The 17,577-nt window shown below is 39.9% G+C and overlaps 1 protein-coding gene across 1 annotated transcript; it reads right to left on the minus strand.

Moving 5' to 3' along the window:
- Positions 1-550: 550 nt before the first annotated feature.
- Positions 551-12,606, minus strand: LOC148215774 (vomeronasal type-2 receptor 26-like). The gene is made up of 7 exons (XM_088142476.1): positions 12,449-12,606; positions 11,136-11,424; positions 5,598-5,716; positions 4,868-5,513; positions 3,574-3,801; positions 2,243-2,369; positions 551-1,452 (listed from the first exon to the last, which is right to left on the minus strand). Exons 1-7 carry the CDS (start codon positions 12,604-12,606, stop codon positions 551-553), a joined length of 2,469 nt encoding a protein of 822 aa, XP_087998602.1.
- Positions 12,607-17,577: the final 4,971 nt, after the last annotated feature.

The following is a 17,577-nucleotide window of genomic DNA, read 5'->3' on the forward strand; positions in this document are numbered from 1 at the left end:
AGGTAATGCTGTTCCACAAAGCAGGTGCTGTTACAGTGAAGTTATAACTCCTGGGTCCAATAAGATGACATTGTTTAATAGAGAGGACCCAGAGCATGAACTCCCTGTTAGATCTGGAGGGCTGAGGAGAAACAATGGGAGAAAGGTAGTCCTGAAAGAAACCTGGCCCTATGCCATATAGGGCTTTATAGGTGACAACCAGTTCCTTGAATCAAACCTGGAAAAAGTGACACACACTTTGTTATATAGATAAAACTATAGTTCAAATTCTCAGACACCATTAAGAGTGGGTACTACTGGTATATATATATTCTAAGCCAAAGTTATTCTAAGACTGCTTTATCTACTTCTATTCTGAATGTTGCAAAGTGTTTCTAGGTCATCTGTTGTCCCCTATGAATTCAAACACAATATATTCAGAGTTCAAAATATTTAAAGCTTTTATTGATTGAAAGATAAATATTAGAGGCTACTCCAGAAAGAAATAATTATGAGACGTATACAATCAGGGGATGCTGATTATAAGAGACAGTTGTTAATATAACTTATTTCAATGCTTTTTCCTTATTAGCTCTTCTCTTATATTTAAATGAGACCTCAGAAAAATTAGGAAACATTTTGGGAAAAAAATGCAACCCAATAATGCAGCACTTGAGGCCAAGATGGAAAAGATCTCCACGGCCACCATGTATTTCCCTTTGGTGCTCAAGTAGCTTGGAACAAAAGATACCCAAACACTACAAAAGATCAACATGCTGAAAGTGATGAATTTTGATTCATTGAAAGTGCTGGGGAGTTTCCTAGAAAGAAAAGCCACTATAAAACTGGAAGCTGCCAGGAAGCCCATATAACCCAGGACACAATAAAACATAGTAGCTGAGCCTTCACTGCACTGCAGGACAATTTCTGCAGTTTCTGAGTGTAGGTCCATATCTGGGAAAGGAGGAGATGTTGCCAACCAAACTGTACAAATGCCTGCTTGAATAATAGAACAAGAAAGGACAATGGAGATGGCCAGTCCTCTCCCCACCCACTTCCGTACTCGGGATCCCGGTTTGGTGGCCATGAATGCTAAAAGCACAATGATGGTTTTTGCCAACACGCAAGATACAGCCACAGAGAAGACAATGGCAAAAGTGATTTGTCGGAGGAGGCAAATGATATTCCCAGGAGGAATGAGGAACTGCAGTGTGCAGAGGAAGCAGAGCGATAGAGAGACAAGGAGCATGTAGGTGAGATCCCGGTTGTTGGCTTTGACAATGGGAGTGTTGTGATGTTTCAGAAATGTTCCTAGCACCAAAAGAGTGCAGAGAGAAAAGGAAAGGGCCAATGTAGCTAAGCTCATACCCAAAGGATTGTCATAGGACAAGAAAGTCAATTTCTTCTTAATGCACGAATCATGCTTCTTGCTTGCGTATTGACCTTGTGGGCATTCAGAACAGTCATCCATGTCTAAAGATGAAAAGCTTGGTTCAGCTATGATTGCCATCTCATAAATTATTCCACATTAATTAATAATTACCATGAACATAATCCCTTCATATCATTCACTGTTTTGTTTTTTTAATGACAAAGTTAGGTGCATTATTTTATATAGGAGTGTTTGCCTTATTTAAGCAGTAAGTTTTTGAATCCTATTTTGTATAGTGGTATCTCTTTTCTGTTTTCTTCATAATAGTCCACACTTTTTTTTCTTCCATGTAGGAAGATAATTTCATCTTACCCCTCTTGGAATGCTTAGGAAGATCTGGTCAAGAGAAATCAGTTTAAAATCCAACGTAGCAGGAAGTTGAAATCTCTGCTCTTTCAGAGAGGGCAGAGTCCCTTCATATCTGGTACCGCCAGCTGTGCTAATTTTGAAGTATGACAGGCTCCATTGTATGAATACCTCATGAGGAAAGGAATTAATGATAAGGAGGGGACAAAAACAAATCCTATGGTTCTATCCCTAACTTCTTATCAGACAAACGTCATACATTTAATTTTAAAGTGCCTTCCTTCATTTTGTGTCACTTTGATATACAATCTGACCCTTTCTTAAACTTTTTATATTTGGAAACTAATGAATAATAGTTTTATCCCCACTGATGTATGGAACCTTTAGGTTTCTTCAGAGACCACATGGACATTAAATACTACCATTCTTGGAACAAAAATCTTCCTCCGTCATTGTTCTATATGCCTGGATCTTTTTCATAAGCATCATGGAGTGACACAATCACCTGATCCTGAAGACTCTTACCATGCTGGCTGGATATTTTCCCTCCAGGGCAGGGGAGGCAATCGTAACAGCAGAACTGCTTCCCTTCTTGCTTTTGTTTCAAATAACCGGGCAGGCAGCTCTCAGTACATGAAGAAATCGGCAGGACCTAGTGAAGGAACAGGAAGGAGAGTTAACCACTCTATTTCAGTGTTGATTTAGAAATATTCTGGGAATACCTAGGGGGAAAAATATCCTTTAGGCATCAGCATTTCAAGAAAATGGTAGTTTGCACTGAAGAAGAAAAAATGCAAACATTTTATATAGTTTTATAGGTTTTTCAGATGGTTTCTTGTGACATATTGAATTTATGTTTAGAATTATATTCAGAGCTCTATAACCCACTGTGTGTATGTGTGTGTGTGTGTGTGTGTTTGTTTCCCTGTGTGGTTGTGTTTGTCCCTTCCAATCAATCTTGACTGGAAGGGAAGTAGTGAATCTTGACTGGAAGGGATGTAGTGAAATTACATTTAGAATTATATTCAGAGATCTATAACCCACTACCTTTGTATGTGTCTCTGTGTTTCTGTTTGTGTGTGTGTGTGTGTGTGCATGTGGTTGTGTGTGTCGTTTTCCCTTCCAATCAGTCTGATCAATCTTGACTCCTGGCAACTGCCTGGGCTATTCTGTGGAGTTTTCTGGGCAACATTTTCAGAACTAACTTGCCATTGCCTTCTTCCTAGGCCTGAGAGAGAGTGACTGGCTGAAGGTCACCAACTAGCTCTGTACCTAAGGCAGGAATGACACTCATACTCCCCCAGTTCCCAGACTGCTGCCTTTACCAGTACACCGACCTGGCTCTCATCCTTGCTCTACTTCCAGTTGTTTGTTTCCATTCCGTATCCAGCTCCTCATTATACTTTACAAAAATGCAGCTTTGCCTACAGTTCTTCTTTTCATTATCTAAATGTCTTCAATTGCATTAATATGGTGTTGCAAAGTATTAAAACTGATCTTCAGCAAAAAAAGATGGAAATCCATTATTCCTTTTCTATAAATTCATAATATAATTCCAGGTTCAAAAAGCATTTGTAAAATGTATCCTTTTCCTTCTGCTGGGATTTTTCCTGCCCTTCAGTAACACCTGATTCTCTAATGGCAACTCCCATAATAGTTCAGGTTGTGCCTTTTTTGAGATAAATTAAATCCATCTTATTTTATCCACTTTTGTTCTCATGTACAACAACAGCCCAAACACAATATATCCTTGTGTGTGAGAAAGGAAGAAAATTCATACACATACATACAAACATTTATATAAAATATTATTTTTAATATCAGTATAACACAATATCAACATCCCCGAAACCTACCTGGTTAAAATTGCTGGGCCACGTAAGAGCATCTTCATGGATGGTAAAGATCTCTGCTGAAGGACCCCAAGGATCTAGCTTTCCAACTTTAACATGATGAATGGATTGGTTTGGGAAAGTGACCCAGTTTACAATATCAAATCCAGTTACCAGTTCTCCATTCTGGTCAAAAGAAATCTGATCTCCTGCACTATTGTTAAAGACGACCCTTTTCAAGAATGAGTGGAGCTGCATGCCAAAGGAGAGCACAGGAGTTTGCAAAAAGATGTCAGAGATCATTTTTAAATCCCAACCCCTATCACCATTATATATTATTTCTGTTTTTCTTCATTTGTTCATTCATCAGAACTTTACTGCACAGATGTTCATGAAGGTACAACAGTGAAAAATTACCTGTTAAATTTAAAAATGGAAAGAGATACAAAAAACAGTAATAAATCTCTATTCATTGATGCTCACATCAGTCAGATTTGATTGCATGTAAGCAGTAGAAAACCCCAGTTCAAATTGTCCTTCCAGCACTCTCCCAAATAAAAAATGAACCAGTGAGTAATTCTCCATTGCAATTCAAATTTCAAAACTGAAATTGAAATCTGCAGTTTAGACAGGAAAATAAGAATGGATTAAAATATGTCCAGACAAATTTCTCCCCATATCTACTCTAAACAGCTTATGGGAGAATGAAGAAGACATGATGGATTATGCTGTAAAACAGTGTTCAAAGCATCAAATAAGAAAAAGTCCCAAAACTACCAAACCAGCTCCAGTTCTATCCTGGAAGAATTCATCATCATCACTAAGTAGGGTTTATATTAAAAGTCATTATTTTTTGTGCCTTCGAGTTAGTGCTGATTCCTGGTGATGTCTTGGACTAATTCTTACAGTTCTTTTGGCAAGATTTTAGAAGTGGCTTGCCATTGCCTCCTTCCTAGGATTGAGAAAGAGTGACTGGCCCAAGGTCACTGAGTTGGTTTTAGTGTAAGACAGGACTAGAACTCATGGTCTCCTGGTATCCAGTCTGCTGCCTTAACAACTGTACCAAAATGGCTCTCAAAGGACATTATTGTAACAACAACTACTACTGCTGTTGCTGCTAAACAACAATAACAGAAACAAATTATTCTTATTGTTCTCCTTGTTCTAAACATGAGGTAGACCTCAAACTTTCAGATTCTTAAGTCATAAGAATGGATATTAAAGCATTACAAAAGAGTTGCTTGAAGGATTTAATAAAATGAAATAATTGCACAATCACAAATTCATAATTTCAGAACTGAGATATATGCTACATTACCTGCCATGGCTGCAAATCTTGAAGGAATGCTGTCTGTCCATTCATAGTTCCTCTCTGTCTGAACTGACATGACCTCATGGCCCGTATAGCGTGTGCTACTGCATAGACGGCATTATATACACCATAGCTATGGCAACTCATGGTCATTTCAAAAAAAGCTCCAGGAAGTGTCTCCAGCTTTTCCTTCCCAGTGCAGGTGTCATCCGTTTCCTCGGTTAGGGGCAGTTTCGGAAATACACAATCAAATGCATGTACCCACACCTCTTTGATAAAACCATCATCTTCTGATAAGAAAGGGTTTCTAGTCTGAAGAAACTGTTGGAAACCCCGAACTTCATTTGAGTGAACACTGAAGGACAGAGCACCATGGAAGACTTGGATATCCAACTTTCTTTGATAGAAAAATGACACTAGATCAGTCTGAGCCACCATGATCCACACTTTCCCTCTTGGCTCCTTTGGTACTAATTCCATTTCTGGTAGATAGAGTAACAATCTCAAGTTCAGCATATTTCTTTCATAGATTATCACAACATTGGCATTGCTTCCCATGAAAAAATGGTACATTTCTACTAGCCAATCCAAGTCATCAAAAATGGAACTCATATAAAATTGCTTGAGTCTTTTGAAGAAAGCAACACAAATTCTGTGAGGAGAAAACATGGAGGAAATAGTACGCACAAATCTTTCTCCATCTTCATCTTTAAAAATGACCCCAATCCATGTCCACCTGAAGTGCAAAAGGAGATGGACAACTGCCCTGTATTGGTAGGCTTCATTTGGGGCCATCTGATAAAAAGAATGGGTTTCAGAGCTATCTTTCTTATGTAAAGGAGAACCATATGTGATCTGTTGAACAGAAAGTTGAAACATTTGCATAAGAGTAACAATTGCACAGTTGTATTTTGATGATGGGCATTCACATGTGGGGAAGGAGGTAAAAAACAAAACCTGCACTGAATTCTGTTCCTTTGTACTTACAGTTGTTCTGATTTGATTGGACTGAGCGCTATACTAAATAGACCTCCCCAAATTATTATGCAATATTTACTGGCTCACATGCACTCCTTCCTGAATTTCAGGAAGTAATTTCTTTTACTGTATTTTGTATCTATTGCTACCTCTGTCTCAAAACAAGTTGCATCAATGTGGTGGCAAAGCTTTGGTAAAGCTAGATGTTAATTCATAGATGCTACAGTCTTGGTCAACATAGCCCAACCAGGTTTGAAGAAGGTGGTCATGTGGATTTTTTCACCTTCTTTCTCCTAAAACTGCATCACCAGCTTTTGAAAGGCAGACTTTCAGTGTAGGAGAACTCCAGCTTGAAATAGATGTCCCTGAATTTCTTATTTATTCATTAATATGTATATATGTTTTGCTAGATTTCTCTTCCATTTTATCTGGTTGAGCTGAATGAAGTGTACATATTGCTTCCTCTTGCTATTTTACCACCGAAGTAGAAATCTGAAAAGTAGGTTACAATGAGCGAGAGAGTGACTGGTGTAATATTACCCTATGTAAAGTGCAATGGGCAGAATAAATAACCTTGAGGAATCTGGGTCCAGGACAGAACTGTAACCCAAATAAGTGTCTCAGACAACACCAACAGTAGTTCTCACAAAGATAAAGGGAGGGAGGCAAAAAGCACATTCAGACTTGCAAGATTCTTCTACTATAACCTTATAATAAAAGTAGTATTATCCTGTAGGACTTTACTTTCCTAGTCTGGTCTATTTTGAAGGGCTGACACCCAGTGAGTTTCTGTGGCTAAGGCTGTACCAGTCCATCACACCATGGTGGCCCTCACTCAGCCCACCTACTGGAATTTTAGCTGTTCCTGGTTTGTAGAGCCAATAAGAGAGCTATGCATTCTGAGGGAGGTTCCCAGGGATGACACCCTATTCGTATGGCTCTCAGCTGTTACCTTTGCAAAACTGTTAATCATTCTCCCATCACATGAGGCTTCCTTCTGTTTTCTACTCTCCGTCTCCTCACCATAAACAGCTCTTAATAAAGCCTTCTAATGAAAGAATTATTTTAAGCCAAAGACCCAGCTTTTTGCCAATCATTCCACAGATGACAGGTTCTCTCCCCTTATTAACACTTCTATATCCCAGCAAGATATAGAAAAGAAAAAAATGACTGCCTATATCAAAACACATTCTCCATCTGAGGTAAGAAAGTGGATGTCTTTCTCTACCACAGGTACATTTGCTTTAACCATCTTTTAAACTGGTTGGATTCATACTGAGTTCTTAATCACTGGAATCTAAAAACAACTGTATTTCCAAGTGTTAAGCAAAAAGGAAAAAAACCCTAAACTAAACACATTTTTAGTGTATTCAGTGTTTTCAGTTTACACATTTTTGTTGAATATCAAACAAATTGGATTAGAAACCATGGGAACATGAACTCCTATCCCACCTTAGGAACAATTAACTTGTTCTGGTCCTAAGTCATGAAGCATGACTTTGCTCCAGTCACTCTCTATCAGCCCTGAAAAGAAGGTACTTCCAAAAACCTTGCCAAAAAATTGCAGGGACTAATTCTTGTAGATACCAAGAGTCAATGTTGACTCAATAAATCATAACAACAACTTAAGCAAAAACCTTATCAGTTTTCCTGTATTTAAGTTTGAAAAATCAAGGATGAAAGAGGATAAATAGCATGAATGTAGTACTTTGCTGTAATAAATTTAATGGAAATGATATCCTTTTGAATGGTTAGAATTGTAGTCTTATACCATCAGTATAGCCCTTCATGGATCACTGCCTTGTCGTGGCGAAGGGGCTTGCGTAACTCAGTGAAGCCATGAGCTATACCGTGCAGGGCCACCCAAGATGGACAGGTCATGACAGAGAGTTCTGACAAAATGTGGTCCACTGGAGAAGGAAATGGCAACCCACTCCAGTATCCTTGCCAAGAAAACCCCATGGACAATGTTAAAAGGCTAAAAGATATGACGCCGGAAGATGAGCCCCTCAGGTCGGAAGGTGTCCAATATGCTACTGGGGAAGAGCAGAGGGCAATTCCAAGTAGCTCCAGAAAGAGTGAAGCGGCTGGGCCAAAGCCGAAAGGACGTTCAGCTGTGGATGTATCTGGAAGCGAAAAGAAGGTCCGATGCTGTAAAGAACAATATTGTATAGGTACCTGGAATGTAAGATCTATGAACCAAGGCAAGCTGGATGTGGTCAAACATCAGATGACAAGATTGAACATCGACATCTTGGGAATCAGCGAATTGAAATGGACGGGAATGGGTGAATTTAATTCAGGTGACCATTATATCTACTACTGTGGCCAAGAAACCCTTAGAAGAAATGGAGTTGCACTCATAGTCAATAAGAGAGTGGGAAAGGCAGTAATGGGGTACAACCTCAAAAACGACAGAATGATCTCAGTGCGTATCCAAGGCAAACCATTCAACATCACAGTAATCTAGCTCTATGCCACAACCACTGACGCCGAAGAAGCTGAAGTTGACCGGTTCTATGAAGACCTACAACACCTTCTAGAACTACCACCAAAAAAAGATATCCTTTTCATCATAGGGGATTGGAATGCTAAAGTAGGAAGTCGAGGAGTAATCAGAATAACAGGCAAGTATGGCCTTGGAGCACAAAATGAAGCAGGGCAAAGGCTAATAGAGTTCTGTCAAGAGAACAAGCTAGTCATAGCAAACACTCTTTTCCAACAACACAAGAGACGACTCTACACATGGACATCACCAGATGGTCAATACCGAAACCAGATTGATTATATACTTTGCAGCCAAAGATGGAGAAGCTCTATACAGACAGCAAAAACAAGACCAGGAGCTGACTGTGGCTCAGATCATGAGCTTCTTACTGCAAAATTTAGGCTTAAATTGAAGAATGTAGGGAAAACCACTAGACCACTCAGGTATGACTTAGATCATATTCCTTGTGAGTACACAGTGAAGGTGATGAATAGATTTAGAGGATTAGATTTGGTAGACAGAGTGCCTGAAGAACTATGGATGGAGGTCTGTAACATTGTACAGGAGGCAGCAACTAAAACCATCCCAAGGAAAAAGAAATGCAAGAAAGCAAAATGGCTGTCTGATGAGGCATTACAAATAGCTGTGGAAAGAAGGAATGCGAAAAGCAAGGGTGAAAGGGAAAGATATAAGCAACTGAATGCAGATTTCCAGAGAATAGCAAGGAGAGATAAGAAGGCCTTCTTAAATGAACAGTGCAAAGAAATTGAGGAAAACAATAGAATGGGGAAGACTAGAGATCTCTTCAAGAAAATTGGAGATATCAAAGGAACGTTTAGTGCAAAGATGGGCATGATAAAGGACAAAAAAGGCAGGGACCTAACAGAAGCAGAAGAGATTAAGAAGAGGTGGCAAGAATACACAGAAGAACTATACAAGAAAGATCTTAATGTCCCTGATGTCCACGCTGGTGTGATCACTGACCTTGAGCCAGACATCCTAGAGAGTGAAGTCAAGTGGGCCTTAGGAAGCATTGCTAACAACAAAGCTAGTGGAGATGACAGTATTCCAGCTGAGTTATTTAAAATACTAAAAGATGATGCTGTTAAAGTTCTGCACTCAATATGCCAGCAAGTTTGGAAAACGCAACAGTGGCCACAGGATTGGAAAAGGTCAGTTTACGTTCCAATTCCAAAGAAGGGCAATGCCAAAGAATGCTCAAACTATCGCACAATTGCACTCATTTCACATGCTAGCAGGTTATGCTCAAAATCCTACAAGCTAGGCTTCAGCAGTACGTGAACCGAGAACTACCGGATGTACAAGCTGGGTTTCGAAGAGGCAGAGGAACTAGAGATCAAATTGCCAACATTTGCTGGATCATGGAGAAAGCACGAGAGTTCCAGAAAAATATCTACTTCTGCTTCATTGACTATGCAAAAGCCTTTGATTGTGTGGATCACAACAAACTGTGGCAAATTCTTAAAGAGATGGGGGTACCAGACCATCTTACCTGTCTCCTGAGAAATCTGTATGCGGGCCAAGAAGCAACAGTTAGAACCAGTCACGGAACAACCGATTGGTTCAAAATAGGGAAAGGAGTACGACAAGGCTGTATACTGTCACCCTGCTTATTTAACCTATATGCAGAGTACATCATGAGAAATGCCAGGTTGGAAGAATCACAAACCGGAATTAAGATTGCAGGGAGAATCATCAATAACCTCAGATATGCAGACGATACCACCCTAATGGCAGAAAGTGAAGAAGAACTAAAGGGCCTCTTGATGAGGGTGAAGGAGGAGAGTGCAAAAGCTGGCTTGAAACTCAACATTAAAAAAACTAAGATCATGGCATCTGGACCCATCAATTCCTGGCAAATAGAAGGAGTAGAAATGGAAGCAGTAACAGACATCATTTATTTGGGCTCCAAGATCACCGCAGACGGAGACTGCAGCCATGAAATTAAAAGACGCTTGCTCCTTGGGAGGAAAGCTATGGCAAACCTAGATAGCATATTAAAAAGCAGAGATGTCACCTTGCCGACAAAGATCCGCATAGTCAAAGCTATGGTTTTTCCAGTAGTAATGTATGGCTGTGAGAGCTGGACCATAAAGAAGGCTGAGTGCCGAAGAATTGATGCCTTTGAACTGTGGTGCTGGAGAAGACTCTTAAGAGTCCCCTGGACTGCTAGGAGGTCAAACCAGTCAATCGTAAAGGAAATCAACCCTGATTGCTCATTGGAAGGACTGATAATGAAGCTCAAGCTCAGATATTTTGGTCACCTAATGCGAAGAGAGGAGTCTTTGGAGAAGACCCTGATGCTGGGAAAGATTGAAGGCAAAAGGAGAAGAGGACGGCAGAGGATGAGATGGTTAGGTCGCATCACTGAAGCAATGAGCATGAAACTGAGCAAACTCAGGGAGGCAGTGAAGGACAGGAAGGCCTGGCGCAATATGGTTCATGGGGTCATGAAGAGTCGGACACGACTTAACGACTGAACAACAACAACAACAACAAACCATCAGTATAAGCAAATTGACTGAGCAAATTCAAGGCGACATAAAGAACATCTGATTTATGATGATAACCATCTACATGACAACATTACTAGGTATCAGAGAATTATGACATTCTGACTTTAGTTTATGTAAATTCTAAATAATTTCTTTATTAGGTTGGCATTGTTTTATGTGTTTCATTAAAAAAACAGAAAGACATTTAAGCACTTTATGTTTTAAAATCCCATTGGTATCAGGGGACTGCAGACCACATCTTAAAGTCCTGTGAATTATCTATAGTTCCTACCTGTGGAACTTTGTAGATACCCAAAATATGTGCCATGCTGAAAGAGATTCCAGAATACAGAGCTCCAATGACTGAAATTAATTTGTTCTCGATGTCACACTTATAATTGGGGGTGAATTTCTTCTGTTTGGAGAAAAGTTCCATTGTAGCATATGTCGTATATCTTCCACCATAATTATCATAGATTCTGAAGCCCAGAGTGAAGTTGGGTAAGATCTGAGGGGTTTCGTTGATCTCCTTCACAGCAAACACTAAAGCCAAAATATGTTGATAGTACTTGGTCAGAACACTGCAATCAGAATTAAGTACAACATCAAGGGATGTTCTGCATGTAAGAAAGTCATTTTAGCATTTTTATCCTTCATTGAAGTTCTCTAGAATGGGACTTTCTCTTGACCACATTATATCGTTTCATTGGAATTAAAACAATTTCATGTTTGTTTGTTTTTAATGAATTCTTTAAATGGTGCATGTAAAGAGTAATCTGGATACACTGAGAATAACTTTTCAGTAGAATTTTCATTGGCTTTCCTTAGAATTTTTTAGAAGATTGTCTCTATCTGATGGAATAAAAGAGAGGAGATTTGCACCACCTTAACAATTCCTTGAACCTGAGTAATGCTTTGAATAATGCTTTAATGCTCTCCTGTTCTCATTTAGCTTGGGAACACTTTATGGGACATCCTTTGGATTCCATGACTAATTTAAAGTTATATTCTCTTAAGTGGCAATTTTATTTTTCAATATAGGAAGTATGTTACATTTTTATCACCTTGTGCTCCTATAATAACAAAATAGTATAGCATCAAATGTGATTTAGTACAGGACCAGATCAATATTAGGATAATGTAAGAATTTTAATTCCATCAGTGAAATGAAGTGGATAAAAAATATTTTAAGTTACCTAGCAAGCTAATGGTATGTGTGCATTTTCCTTCTAAAATCTGGTCTCCTAATTATTCTTTGTGGCAATGAAATGAAAACAGCCATTATAATGTTTAACTTCATTATTTGCAAGAGACAGACAGTCTCAGTATCAGTTGCTTTAATCCCAACCAAGGATAGCATCTGGGTGCAGATCAAATCCTTGAGTGTTGTCCTAGACTGTTGTCCTTCTTTAGTTCATCCCTCAAGGATCATATGCAGTAAAAGAAGGAAAATATAATGGTTACTTTATGTGCACAATTTCAGTATGAATCACTTTCAATAATTGTGTTAAATAAATATAATCAGCTACACGAGCAATCCTGCACAAACACATGCATGCAGATAGAAAAAAGGAAGGAGGGGGGAAGAGAGAGAAGATTTCTCACAGAGGTTCATCATTGAACGAATGGTGGGGATCTTCTCCAAATGTAGGAGGAATTGTAGGGATGGTGATAAGAGATGTGATACCACCAATGATAAAGTCACCACCTTGAAAATAATTGTACACAATGGGAAGTGGCTCAGTGCTAGTACATTTTGCCATTTCAGTCGTACATACTGTCCATGGCAAGAACACGACTAAAAGCAACAGTGGTGCCATTGGTATCAAAGCTCCCAGTTCTCTACAAATGATCCAGTTTCCATGTTATTCTGAAGTTTCTCCATTATTGCCCAACTGTGATTTAAATGTCCATCAATTTCTTTGAGTGCTCCATTCTCCACTGAAGCTGTAAATACTTGTGAATTCTATCCTGTCTCAATCCTTAGCATTGCTAGTGTTTACCAAGCCTCCAGAAGGGTTTTTAAAGAAGCAGAATTAATCACAGTCTTTAAAATAATTACAGGTCAGAGAGAATATCTCTTTTTAAATTCCAATGTCTCTATTGTATTGTGAGAAACATGTTACCACTAAATACTACTTTTATCACACCCAATAATGGAACAAAGCACACGAGTATAAGGAAGGAGCCCAACTGGTTGAAAAACATCCATTATTTAAGCTAAGAAAAATTTATGAAGTAAAAAGGGTAAACCGAGATGTCTCTGTGTTTGTGTGTACCCTCTCATAGTCACACAATATATCTATACATTGAATTTATATGTACTTTTCTTGATGATGGATTCGTAAGATTAAACTTTATCTGAAGTAGCATTAGATAACATTAATTGATGTTAAACTAGAAAAAAAATAGAACAACATTTCTATTATAGGTGCCTATAAATATTTATTGATTTAGTAACAACAATCATAAAGCACTCAAACCGAATGACCCAGGGAAGGATAAGAACAATCTCACATAAGAGGAATTATCAACACAAATGGCTATAACAATGGTCACCCCCTCCTCCTTCCTGGCCATCAAGAGCATCAAGGGCCCATTTAAATGGAGGTCGTGACAGAGATATTAAAATCCAAGAGCCAAAGGGCCAAGTTTATCTCCAGCGGAAACATATTCAAGTGTCATGGTTACCACAGATGAGCCTTGCCTTCTATCCCCTTCTCCTCTTACTTCACATCTGTGCCATGAGGGGCTCCAAAGGTGAAAAATAGCACATTAAATTGAACCTGGAAGCCTACTATATCCAGGAAATGTAGAGTAGATATTATATTGTCATGATAGGTTGGCCTAGCTCTGCTAATATTACCTCCCCACCCTCCTCATTCCATCCTATATTGGTTCTTCTACATCAACTAATAGCTCTCCCATTATAACACTTACAGAACATCTCTGAAGATCTGCTGAAGTGAAACCCAGCTAGAAACAAGTGGGGCACCACATTGGGTGATGCGTGACCCAGGCAAAGTGATTCCTTCAGGTAGACAGGGCTCAAGACATTTAGGGATGCATATGTCAACACAAGCACCACAATTGACTTTGACAATTATGGGAAGCTAGTGTAGCATTGCCAGAAGAGCTGTCTCATAGTTAAATCAGAAAGTGCCAGACAGAAATCTGGCCACCGTATTCTTGGTTTCCATTACAGTAATTTACTTGGGAGGTACCAGCAAATGAATAAGAATGGCCAGGGAAGATTTCTCCAAGAAGGGACACTGTTTATAAATCAGCAATAGCTAGAAATAGGTGCTCTTCATCACTGTGCTGATCCAAATACTCAAGGATATAGTGAGCTTAAAGTGTACTCCCAGGCTCCATACCTGGATCTTCAGGAGAACTCTACCCTGAGATAGGAGCCCAATGGGGAGGCCAATACCCCTAACATTGATGGAAGTGGGAGACAGACTAGGAGTCATTTGCATCTAGATGGACCCAGACCAACATTCTCTGACAGTTGTCCCTAGCAGTTTCATCAGGGAAAGAGGTGGCCCTAATGGCATCCAGTAAATTTGTCTCAAACCTGACAATGTGATAGTTGCATAACCATGAGAGTCCCGTACCCTCAAGCCCCAGCTCCCTAAGGCAGGGTTTATGAAACCATTGACAAGGAGTCTGGTGGCACCTTTTCAAATTTATAAACTTTATTAAAGGCATCAGGTTTCATCTCACTTCATCAGGTGCATGAAGTCTCTACTAGATCTGCAAGGTCAAGCAGAAACAATGGGAGAAAGGTAGTCCTGCAAGTAACCTGGCCTATGCCATATAGGGCTTTATAGGTGACAACCAGCACTTTGAATCACACCTAGAGGTCTACAGGGAGTCTGCATAGCTGACAGAACAATGCTGTTACATGAGCCTAGTGAGAGATACCAAAAACTGCCCACTGCACTCCATTTGGGACCAGCTGCAGTTCTGAATGCTCCTCAAGGACAGACCCATGTAAAGCACATTACAATAATCCAAACAGGAGTTGACTAAGGTATGAATCACCATGACGAAGGTCTCCTGGTCTAGAAATAGGCACAAAAAGTGGAGAGACTAAACCTGTGCAAAAAGCCCCCAGCCATGGTTGTCACCCGTTGTCAAGCAGAAGCCATGTATCGAGAACTACTCCCAAGTCTTGCACTGATTCTGACTGGGGAAGTGCACCCCCAGGCAGTGTTGATCTCAGGAACCAGGAGGACTTAGATCCACAGCCACTCAGTCCTGTCAGAGTTAACCTAAAGCCTGTTTTCCCCCATCCAGATCCCCACAGCCTCCAGGCAAAGGGAGCTGAATCTAAAAGACATGTGGTAGCCAAACCTGTCCAAGCACCCTGTCCACATCCTGAAAGTACACCAATCTAAAAAACTAGACAAGAAAGTATGATGACATTCTCCCAATTTTTTTCCTTAATGGTATCACTTATCTCACCTACTATAAAAACTAACTGTCATATCGGTTTTTCGATTTCTGCCACCAGTTCTCTAAATAGCGGATTGCTTGCTTCGTTACTTGCAGTTCTTAGAAAAAAAGGGGGTCAAAATGTGCCCTAGTTGAGTAAGGGTAGATGACACAGTCCTAATAGAAGACAAGGCAGCCAAGAATGTTTTTGCTTCTCCTGAGACATTAGCCAAAAATAAATGTTCAAGGCCCTAGGCCTCAATTGCTTCAGCACTCTAAATGTCACATGCAAGACCAGCTCTGCCAGCTCCAGGACAGGCTTGGCAGTATCATGCCCTGTACATCATCAAGATGCCAAAGTTGTTACAAAAACAAACCTTAGGTAATCAAATCAAATGAAATGAAATATTTTATTACAGTTATTGACCAGCCTAAGGAGGATGGGGTGCAGTCATTAAAATCATAGAGGTTTCCTTTGCATTGTCTAGAAGAACTGATTCAGGTGATTCCAGCAGCCATAATGAGAAAACTTTTTGGCTGCCCTTAGCCCCATACCAAGAACTTTCTCATCCACTTTAATCTTTGTCATATTTGTTTTTGGATTTCTGTTTCATTTCTGATCTTCTCAGCAACGGGTGAAGAGGAATCTATCAGCTTCAGGTTTGGGAGGGGGATGCTTGTGCTATGAATAGAGGGTATAATCATTGGGGCTGAGGACTACAATGCATTTGAATTTCACAGTACAAGATCAGCAGCGTAAGTTTCCAGATCAGCCCCCAAGGCTTTGATCTAGGGTTCCCACCTTGTTGGGGGCACATAAGCATTTATTACCAACAGGGCATGGTAGTTGAATTGGATTAAAATTGCCATGGCATACAACTTGAATGGGGGAGGAGCATGGAATAAGGGGGGGGGGGCATGGATATGGCTTTTAGAGAGACTAGGACACCGGGCCCCCTTTTGCTCTTCTGACAGTCCATGTTTCCTGAATCAATATGATGTCATGGTGGGAGAGGAAGGCAATAAAGCAAGAATCTCTGGTAGATGCAAATCACCCAGCCACATTCCAGGTTAGAAGGGTGACCTTATTACTTGAATGTCAAGCAGTTGCACTGCAAACCAGGGGCTGGACGGGTAATTTTTGCAGGGGTGGTAGCTTCACATTAGACGATGATTGAGGAGGTTGTACCTGTGTCTCCCTCTATGGGGAGGAAGGTAGGATATGATCAAATCCTACTCTCCCTTTTCTACCATATATCTGGCCATCAAGCCTCTCTTCTCCTCATGAGGTGGCAGGGGAGCTTGCAGTTCTGGCATGGAGACTGGAAGAATCAGTGCAGCATTAGAAGCAAAATGCAGATCACTGGCAAACAGAGATAACAATTCTTTAGCAGGGGGAGCATCCTTTGGCTTGTGTAGTGAAAAAAGAGGTGAGGGGAACTGTTATTCCTGTGAGTCAGGTTCCCTCAATGCTAGGACAGTCTCCTGAGATGGGGAAGAAGATGAGGGATTACCTCCAGTTTGGGTTGTAACAATAGTGTGGGTTTATTTTGCTTGCAAAGTAGATCCTTTTGGGTATCAACTACTTAGGATTGCATGGATTCCTTGAATATTTCTGGTGTGAAGTTCTCACGACAGTCAATGACAGTGTCACTTTAATTGTTATTGGTGAGGACTTCAGAGTAGATTTCTGGCAACAAAAAACAGGCAGCGGTTTGAGATAGTTTAGAAGATGAGCCAGCTCAATGGGGCAGAGGTATTAAGTTGCGGCTGGACTTCCATATCACTACCAGCACTGGGAAGGGGTGTCAGAATTGTTGTTTTGATGTATGCTAGTTTTTCTCACAGATTAGTGAGTTCTGTATTTATAGATTTAACTTCCTCCCTTGAAGTGTGCTGAGGCCCCTTGCTTTTGCATGGGTGGCAGATTTACTGCATTTGCAGCATTCGTTTTGGCTCTTATCTGCAGGATCATTTGTCACTTTCCCAGTGAGGAGGTCACAGGCTAACTGGTCCTTAAAGACTCTGACAATTTGGATGTGATGAGTCTGCCTTAGGAATCTGCTATGATGTTACGGTTGCTTTATATATTTACAATTGAAATGATTCAAAGTATTTCTAGGTCAAAAATTGTCCCCTAAGAATTCAAATACAATATATTCAGTATTCAAAATATTTAAAACATTTATTGATCGATACATAGATTTTATAAGCTAGTGCAGCCAGAAATAAATCTGAATGGTATACAATCAGGGGATGCTGATTATAAGAGAAAGTTCTCAGTATACCTTCTT

Source organism: Python bivittatus, unplaced genomic scaffold (assembly GCF_059951505.1).
Source record: "Python bivittatus isolate LINGU-HERP-01145 unplaced genomic scaffold, Pbiv_v1 ctg000440_np1212, whole genome shotgun sequence".
In the NCBI taxonomy this organism is placed as follows: domain Eukaryota; kingdom Metazoa; phylum Chordata; class Lepidosauria; order Squamata; family Pythonidae; genus Python; species Python bivittatus.

Excerpts from the sequence above, each read along its gene's own strand:
- LOC148215774 (XM_088142476.1), bottom strand. The coding sequence starts at position 12,606 with ATGGCAAAATGTACTAGCACTGAGCCACTTCCCATTGTGTACAATTAT. Across the intron at positions 5,717-11,135 it reads GTATCTACAAAGTTCCACAG|ATCACATATGGTTCTCCTTT; the intron begins GTAGGAACTATA and ends TCTGTTCAACAG. Across the intron at positions 2,370-3,573 it reads GGCCCAGCAATTTTAACCAG|GTCCTGCCGATTTCTTCATG; the intron begins GTAGGTTTCGGG and ends TTCCTTCACTAG.